This window comes from Centrocercus urophasianus, unplaced genomic scaffold, assembly GCF_019232065.1.
Source record: "Centrocercus urophasianus isolate 14NV4802_14NV808 unplaced genomic scaffold, USGS_Curo_1.0 seq_21, whole genome shotgun sequence".
Taxonomy (NCBI): Eukaryota; Metazoa; Chordata; class Aves; order Galliformes; family Phasianidae; genus Centrocercus; species Centrocercus urophasianus.
In genome coordinates this window covers 8,817,012-8,826,540 of record NW_024884767.1, presented here as the reverse complement: position 1 = coordinate 8,826,540, position 9,529 = coordinate 8,817,012, and the positions used below count along the sequence as shown (strand labels likewise).

General features: G+C 41.2%; 1 protein-coding gene across 1 annotated transcript in view; it reads left to right on the top strand.

The window, feature by feature from the left end:
* Window positions 1-9,529, top strand: part of NRG1 (neuregulin 1) — a 169,094-nt gene that overhangs the window by 24,258 nt on the left and 135,307 nt on the right. Inside the window, exon 2 of the mRNA XM_042822928.1 lies at window positions 7,062-7,239. Within this exon, the coding sequence (XP_042678862.1) occupies window positions 7,085-7,239 (155 nt within the window). The 5' untranslated portion in view covers window positions 7,062-7,084. The remainder of the gene's footprint in view (window positions 1-7,061; window positions 7,240-9,529) is intronic.

Sequence of the window (9,529 nt, the reverse complement as noted above, 5' to 3'; positions counted from 1 at the left end):
AAGAAAGAAAGAAAGAAAGAAAGAAAGAAAGAAAGAAAGAAAGAAAGGGGGAAGGGAATTACCAAGAAATAGACTTTCATTAGCAACGACTGTTACGGCAAGGGATAAAGTATGAAATGATACCAAAGTGCAATTAACTTGCAATTATGTTGCACCTCTTTCCTTCTTGATTTCTTTTTTTTCCCCCATTTGTGCTCACTCTTCCTAACATGATATTGAGGCACGTTAGGGTGTTTAAACATGTACCACCGTTCCTACCCAGAGTTCAAATTTTGCACTCCCCTGAGCTCACTGACCTGTGCTTCCAAGTTTGGGTTGAGCCGTATTTAAGACACAGTACTACTAACAGTGCAGTCATAGCCTTTACTTTCCAGTGGTTGTCTCAGCTGTACTAGTCTCTTTGGTGACATATTGAATGTCTTTTTTCAAGCAACGACAGAGATTAGTGATTAAAATATTTACTCTTGAGAACAAAGAGAAAGAGAAATATGTATGATGCAGCAGGCCATCCTCCCCTCGCTGGACTTCAAGGCACGCAACTTGAGACAAACTTTTATAAAATGCAGTCCTGTAATTCAGTTCCTAAACCAAAAGCAGCCTTATTTAAAAGACAAAAATAAAAAAGCACTTGCAAATCCACTTGAAATCCATGGGATTTATGCCTGGATAGCATTTCTGTGCATTGAATTGCTTTCTTTTTAGTGCTCAGATAAAGATTCTGGAGTTTACCTTCATGCGCTTAGGTATGTAAAATATGGACCTGCAGATTTTTGTATTGACTTTATGAACAGTTGTCCCTAAATTGCTTATTGGATATCAAATATATTTATTTTACGCTGTCTTCACATTTTCAGTCTGTATGATCAGGTTTTTGTATTGACAGTGCCTAACAAGATCATCAAATTTTATTAGGGATGCAGCTAGTTGAAGTCAGCTGCAGCATGGTGAAGCAGAGGAGTGAGTATTTAATGTAATCAGGCTGTGTGTGCCTGCAGACATGATCATCAGTAAATAAATTAAGAGTTGACTTTTAAATTGTAATCTTTAGGTTAGATGTTTGCTCACACCCAGCTTCTCATATGTAACTTGTATTTTGCTGTCTATGAATGCAGTACCCTGTCTCTAAGGAGGTCTAAGCTCAGAAACTGATATCTTGAGTGACTGCATGGGGCTTGATAGCCTGGCATTATCTTGTTATGCTGAATAAATGTACACTCTCAGCCTTTCCCTCAAGGGCATGATCCTTCTCTGGGCATGCCCATTTTTCACTACCATCCTTTTTCTGGCTGCAGTGAACATGCTTTTTACTTGTAAAGTGAAGGGAAGTTGGGAGACCTTCTCCATTTGCACAGTGCTTTTTCTATACGCCCATTTTGAGTATCCTGTTAAAATGTTACCTTCCAAATGTTATGTTATGAGATGGCCATGACTTTCTCCTAGGAACAGTTTACTGGGCTTCTATCATAGACAATAAGAACCAAAAAAAAGATCAACAAAAGCTCTGAGAATAGCTTCAGTGCTTGGGATAAATATGAATGAATTCTGGTGTGAAATGTACTTGAAAGCATCTCATCCAGAGCAAACCAGTACTTTAGTGGGGCAACTTTGAATTTGTTTGGTGCACCATTCTTTTGAAAGGATGGAATGAGACTTCAGAACTGTTGTGCTTAAATCTATCAGGCTCAATAGAACCACAGAATCACTAGCATTGAAGAAGAACTCCATAACTCCACCATGCTCACTAACCACATCCTTCAGTGCCACATGCACGTGGTTCTTGTCCAGAAACAGTGACTCCACCACACCCCTGGGCGGCCTGTGCCATTGCATCGCCACTCCTTATGAGAAGAAATGTTTCCTAAAATCCAACCTGAACTCCATCTGGTGCAACCTGAGGCATTCTCTCTCTTCCTATCTTCCTGTTAGCTGAGAGAAGATGCTGACTTCTACCTTGCTACCTCCTTTTAGGCAGTTGTAGAGAGCAATAAGGTCTCCCTTGAGCCTCCTCTTCTAATACTTTAGACTCAAAAGATCCACAGCTGGATATGAGCAATTCCCAGTCAGAATAGTCAGAGTTGTGGTTGGCCTTGTGATTGTCTTTTGAGAGTAGTTACTCTGATTTACCGTGTCATTTACTGGTTCATTTCCTGGTCCAGTGTTCCAAGAACATAGTTGTAGTGCTTTATGCCTATGTTTTGATCTGTTTCTTAACTTGGTACTAGCCATTCATATGGTGTTCCGACTTTATAGCTAACATTTCTGAAAAAAAAATCTATTTTAGCATCACCAGGAATAATGATTTTCTGTGCATTTGTTACATGTAGCGCTCAAGAAAAACATTATTTTTGCATTTTTCCTTTAGCTCTTCTGTGCAGACATAAGTATTCAAATCATGCCAAGACCCAGAAGCTGAAATGTATCTGGACATATTTTTGAAATAGAGTTCAGAACTGAAAAAATTCTGTTTAAGCAGCTAAATGATTTGTTTGATTTTTCTTTCTCTTAGCTCATATCCAGTTACTCTAGCAACTGAATAGCCACCCTGGTGGGGGATTATCTATCATTCCCCACAGTGTTTTATCGTACATATAATCTGCGCAGAGACTCATATGCTCGTATGAAATAGCCAGATTTTGAAAACTGTTCGGAATCCAAATGTTGCTGAAAGAACAATAGGGAGATTAAAAACAAAAGAAAACAAGAAAACATTTTGTTTTCTTTTACTTGTCTAGGCAGGAGCAGTGTACATTTTAAAGTGTAGCTTACATGGTTTTTACAAGAGGATTTAGAAAATCTGGCCTGCTTATGATAAGCCTGAGCTTGATTACAATCTTATATGAAAGGAGAGAAGGCTTTTTGGAAATAATATAATTTGTCTTGCATTACTGACCTGTCGTGAGCACTGTGCTAGTAAAAAAGCAAATCTGAGTCCAAGGGAATGGGTGTTATTGTTGTGGCTTCTATTACCACTCACCAAACTGTTGGTCACAATTTTGCATGGCAAGTTGTGCACATATGCATACTGGCAAGCATGCCTAATACATTCTGGTCTTCAGACTCTTGAAAGGCTTATGCCTTCCTAAGTTAAAAAAAAAAGTACCTCCTGGAATTTCAGCTGAAAGCATGTAGTTGTGTGATAATATTTTGCAGGTTTCCTGTTTAATTTGTTCAATGTGTTGAGCTTCCACGCAGATTAACTACACAATCAAACACTGAGGGTGAGGAGATTGCTGTGCTTTGCCAAACTCACCAAAGTCCAGAGAGAAGTTATCTCTAGCCAGTGTGTCTTTTGCCGGGTGAATATGGAAAATTGTGTTCCTTATCTGCAATGATATAATGCAGGCCAGTAGATAGACATTTCTGAGTAGGAAAAAAAAAAAAAAAAAAAGCTAAAAATGACAGGCATTCAAGCCACCAAAATAAGCAGAGATCTAGAGCTGGCATGCTTTAGTCTGTCATGCCCTCCCAGCAGCACTGGATCTCGCCAATGGGAGTGCCAGATTGGTAGGGCTTGCCACAGTGAGAACTCCTCTCTGGCTGCTACCATCCCAATGCTTTCCTAGAAACCCTATCCAATCTGGGAGGTGCATGGAAAGTTGTAGGAAGTGTGAAAGGTGTGGGGTTGTATTCGGGGGCCTTTCTGTATGTCTGATTGACTCGTAGACATGAGGTCCCCCTCAGGATCCGGCACATTTCCAGCACAAGCAGTACATAACGTGAATCCTGCCACACCTTTCATTCAAGCAGTGCCAATTTCAGGGTGATAGCTTCCAGTGTCCCTCTTCGTGATCTGTTTATTTTCTTTATTCTCTGGCCCTTGTCATTTCATGATTGATGGCACATGGGAGACTTCTGCAGCCACAGTACCGCAGTGACTTTCAATGGCACTGTCCAAAACTCATTCTGCAGTAAATGCTGCAAGTGCCTTTTTGATATGGAGACTGTATTTTGACCAAGCCACCCTGTCCCAGATGGCATCTTATCTTCGATGCATGTGCAGGAGACTCAGAAGGTACTTTCCTTGCCCCTTCTGCCTGTGTCCCCCCAGCGTCACTCAGAACACAAGGCCTGGTGGTGGATGGAGCTGTGCTCCATGACAGGCGGCAAGATGGGGTGGAGAGGAGCCCAGCTGTCAGGAGACAGGCTCAGGGACTGAGTGGAAAGGGATGGGGAGATGAGGAGGGAGCTGCCTGTTGAGGAGCAGTAATCTGGTTGTCACCGTAAATATTCTTGCCTCCATTGCAGTCGTTTTTATCCCTCAGACAAGGTCCTGTCTTACCAGATCCAGAGAAGCTGGCACAGGCTGTGACAAAATTCAACTACCTCTTGCAACAGTGCGAACCATGGCTGATCTCAATCCATACACACAATGCTGTAGTTTTATCAGCACAAGCTGTCTTGTATGCCTGGCAGGTCTGATTAGCTTTTGTAAAACTGCAGCTGAAAGGAAACAAACATAGAGTAAGTGAAAAGAGGGGGAGGTGGGGGGGGAAACACCAGACTTTTCTGTCATGTCTGTGAACAGCTTTTACTGCTTTCCCTGGAGAGCTGCATGCTTGGACAGCGAGTTACTGTGAATTAGTGAGGGTCACTGCCATTGATTAAATCCTCTTTTATGTTTCCTGGTAACTCCTGAATTATGGCAAGAGTTGAGCATATTAATTTAACACTTTTTTTTTGTTGGCAGTTCTTAAGGAGAAAAAAAATCTGCAAGTCATTTTGTGCAGATAATATTGAATTAAAATAAAAATCAGGAACAAAATCTCTCTTTTATTCCCAGTTTTACCTTGCTAGGTTGACAGGAAAATCAATAACCAGCCAATGCCTTTAGTACAAAAAGATTTGAGCCTTGCAATCATGGTTATCCTCTTTATTTATATAAGATATGTAATAGAGGTATAACAAGTGAAATATATTCAGATAAGAAATATTACTCTTTATTTCATACCTCGTTTTCTCTTGTAGCGACAAAGGACTATAACCTTAAGTGTTAAGTGAATGAAGCTGTCACTGCAAATCTCAGTTGTAAAGGTTTTAATTAATGCTAGTTATTTTTGTTGGAAAATTTAAAAGTAGATATTTTTCAAAATTCTTCCTCTCTTTTGGGTAAATATCTGCATGTGCAGATGTTTGGATGAACACATACATGCACAGTTACATTCACTCACAAAAGAATACATATTTAAGCGTACTGATATCCAAATGGCATGTGGGCACTGTTTCTTCCAGAAGCAAAAATTGTTTAGGTAGAATTTTGGGAATGTTTAGGAATTTCCTGAATTGTCCAAATGTGAAGGAATGGAAATCAACATAAAAGATCCATCACTCCATCACTCACTTGGCCTGTTGAAGTGCCTGAGATGCTCTGTCCCTGCCCTGGGCCATGTGCCTGCTCCTTGTATCTTCTATTCTGGTGGCTTGACAGCTACACTTCAGTGGCTCTGTTACTGTAGGCCCCATTTCCCTTTCCACCGCTCTTCAGGCCACTCTGCTCTGGGCCCAGTGTCCAAGGAAATCAGATTTCCCCTGGGTTCCCTGCACTGTCCTATGCTGAGATCAGAAAGTTTGCCTTACATGCAGGACAGGCAATGCTGCTGTCTGTGGCAGACAAACACACAGAGAGCATGCACACTGCATCACTTCATACCCATCTTTCGGAATTAAGGCTGTGATGGTGCTGCTTGATATTTGACTAATTGGAGTAATAATTAAGGGCAAGTGACGTCAGCAAGTCTCCATGATTACACAGAGCCGTAAACATCAAAACATAATCAAGCATGCTCCTGGGTATTAAACATTTTCTTATACAGGACCATACAGGAGACCTGTTGGCATCATGCTGAGAGCTCCTCATCTGCATGTTGTGGATAATCACATGGCCATAGTGGCCGTTCATTTTCTCAGACAGCATTGCAGCTGTCTAAAAATCAAAGAATAGTACTACTCTTTGATAGAGGTGCTGCACTGTAATACCAGCTCCCTGAAGGTACAGGCTAACAACTGCACACGGCTGAGCTGAAGAAGACTTACATGCTGTCACCCATTAGCTGACCAGCTGTAGCTTCCCATAAGAGCAATTGCATGGTAAAGGTGTTGTCTTGAGCCTCAGGGGAAATAAGTGGTTTACTTTGCTACAGGAGCTTGGTGAAGGCTGCTTTGCAGCTAATGTGTGAGGCCAAAAGAAGAGTTGCGATTCCCAGAGGCACTACATCTTCACGTGAAGCTTGTGCTCAAGGACCAGTACTGGTTGCAGAGTATTAGAGGTCTCTATTTTAAGAAGTCGTAAATGGTTTGATGTGCCTACATGAGAAACACTTGCAACAACATAGCTCATAACTGAGATGCATCAGCTGGAGCCCACCAGCGTTTGGGAGCTGTTGGCTGAGTGTTATCAATGCAGTGTCCCCTTCTGGGTCCAAAATATCCTTAATTGATATTGATTCGCTTGATGGGCTTCCAAGTCCATCAACTCTTGCCTCAGGGAAAGGATATAGCCAAGCTGAGGTTTGAGCTAGGTGTATAATGTGGGTTATAATGTTTGGCTGGAGCAGGAGCCTTTCCCTCTCAGGGAAGCTGTTGAGCTTGTATTTACGCTTTTAGCTCTCTGTCACTTAAGTTGCACCTGGAGCCTTCCGATAGCCACTGACTCATAGCAGTCAAAATTAATAACACATCAAGAGGCCCTCCATCTGTGTTATCTACCAAGTCTGTACAGGGCAGTGTGTGTCTACGTTAGGTGCACACAATCAATTAAGTGTTGTGAGTCCTTCATACTGTATTTAGAAGCAACACTTTAGCTCTCTGTCAGAATACATATGGCCTGCAGGATTGTCGTGTAGGACTCATGTAAGAATAAACTAGAGTGTCATTAGATCCTTCTCCTTTTACTTCAATGTGTATAATGCACAAATTACCCTTATTTATCATGTTTTGGTGCAGAAGCATTTCTTCTGGTTGGGGTTTTGCTGTCTGTGGCTTGCCCATATCTGCTGTGGTTAACTTAACACTGTTTTCCTTTTTGAGAACGGCCTGATCACCTTCTCTTTCTTTTATTTCTTTAGCGGTGCCTCCCAAATTGAAGGAAATGAAAAACCAAGAGGTTGCTGTGGGTCAGAAGCTAGTGCTAAGGTGTGAAACCACTTCAGAGTATCCTGCGCTCAGATTCAAATGGTTAAAGAACGGGAAGGAAATAACAAAAAAAAACAGACCTGAAAATGTCAAGATTCCTAAAAAACAAAAGTAAGTACAGAGACACATCTTGCCACTGGGGCTGGGAGGGATGGGGAAAAGACTGTCCAAAAGAAAGCAAGCACTGAAAGTATTAACTGCAGTATCACAAAGGTAAAGTCTATGAGTTACAAAAGGAACTTTAAGGAAGCAGACGCTGACATCATGTTTTTTGAATGTATGGATAAAGTGGTAGTATGGCATAAATATTTCATAAATAATTTTTCCTTTCCAATGCATGTTTCTGTTCTGATAGCCAAAGGCTATCTTTTTAACCAGCAAGCCTTGGACACAGGCCATTTTAAAACTACCAATGAGAACAGAAATACCTTATGTTTGTTGTCTAAAGTCCAAGAACATTTAAAGTCATCAGAGCAATGTAAATTTGAAAATATTTTTGAGATTTGGTTTGCAAGCAATATAGTTCTGAAGAAGAATACTTTCTGCAGTGGCACCAGGTGTGATATTCAAGCCTGCAGCAGTCCTTCATTAGAGGCATTCCAGCAATATGCAGAAAAGGCACAAGTCTAGCAGATGCCATGTGATTAGCACAGTTTGCAAATCTCTTTTTGCCTGGTGGAAACTGTCCCCAGTACATAACTGTTAATCAGTGCCAAAGGGTTGATAGTGCCTTTTCTCTGCAGGGAAGGCAGAAGCTACACAATGCATTTTTTGCATTGATGATGGAAAAGACTTTTGCTGTGTGGTCACTGCTTTATTGGTTATGTTTAGAAGTTTTGATTATGGCTGCTCCTTCATCGAAAGGAGTCATGAAATCTGAAACCAGCCCACCAACTTTCACTTCTGCTATCAGTATAGAGGAGTGCAGCTTGCTGGAGTGGTCTTTGCCTTCTCTTCATATGAGGATTTGGGCTAGGCTCTACAATAGGTCTTTTCCTCTTAGATGTTAAGTGCCCCCATACTTCACCAAATCCCATCTTGCTAGGCAAAACAGCATCGAAAATCAAAGAGGCACTTGACCTTCCAGACTTGTTCAGGTTGAAAACCAGATGCCCTGACTTCCCCCATGGTTTCTTATGCTCCAGCAAAAGGTTGATGAAATACGGAGGGGTCCAGAGCAGCATCACTGCAGCCCATGTGCTACAGTAGCACAGACAGCAAAAAGGAACTGGTGATGTCTCTTTCCAGCATTTGTCAAATGGAGCCATTCCAGGTGGCAGGTAGCCTGGCAAACTGTCTGAACCCATTTGCCTTATGTCTCTGTCAGAGTTGTGTTGTCATTCTAGTCTGCACAGAAAATGTTCAGATCAGAGCCTGGTCCTCAGGAGAGCGCTGTCTGTGAGGGGCAAAGTGTTTTTCCTTCTGTTACATTTTGGCTAATGTTTATCGATAAAATTCACTGTATCTGGGATTTCTCCTCCTGGGACTTTGTCAGGGAGGCACCATTGGATCAGTGACTATCTTGGCTTCTACCAGGTACTGGGAGATGGTGGAGACAGCATGAAATGGTTTTTAAAACCCATAGGTCTTCTAGAATGATCCCAGCATCTCTCAAAGTTTTGTGGAAAAGAAAGGGGGAAAGAGAAGGGGAGGGGGAATGAAAGGAGTTGGCAGAAGGGACACTAGCTAACAGCCACTTATTAGAGCATACATGTGGAACACTGAAGTCTATTTTTCAGGTTTATATGTGAAAACACATTTAAAATTCCCTAAAAGATACATAGCACACAGAAAAGGAATAAAAGAAAAAAAGAAAAAAGTTGCCTCCTGGAAAGTGGAGATCTGATTTCTTTGTCCTTCACTGTAAGTGGGCAGAGTGCAGATTTAGATTTCACACATGTGCTACCCCAGCCAAGGATATCACTCATCCTTAGAATTTCTGTCTCCGTTTTGTGTTTTAAAACTGAGATTTCTGCATGGAACACAGAAGCCTTTCTGCTCACAGATGCAAAAATCACTAGATATAGAATGCGAAAAGGAAGAAGACAAGGGTTGCCTTTGAAAATTTTGCTTTTGCTGATATCTGAAGGATTTTCCTTATATTTTTGCTTTTAGATTTTATCTTGGGGACATATCAGTATTTTGCCTTTTTTTTTTCTTTTGCTGTTTGTGTGTTCTTCCAGCATAGAGTGGGTGTGAACAGCTCTAGAGGAGATAGATCTGTAGAAAGAAAGTGGGACAGGTACGTGCTCTAAATTTAGAGGAAAAGGGAAGAAGAGGTGGTGAAAAAGTGAATGTATAAGAGGATGTACATATTACAGTAAACAAATACAAGTTAAAAAAATCCTGTTCCAAATGAAAAAAAAGGAAATAAATCAGGAATATCATTGATCAAAGTGGA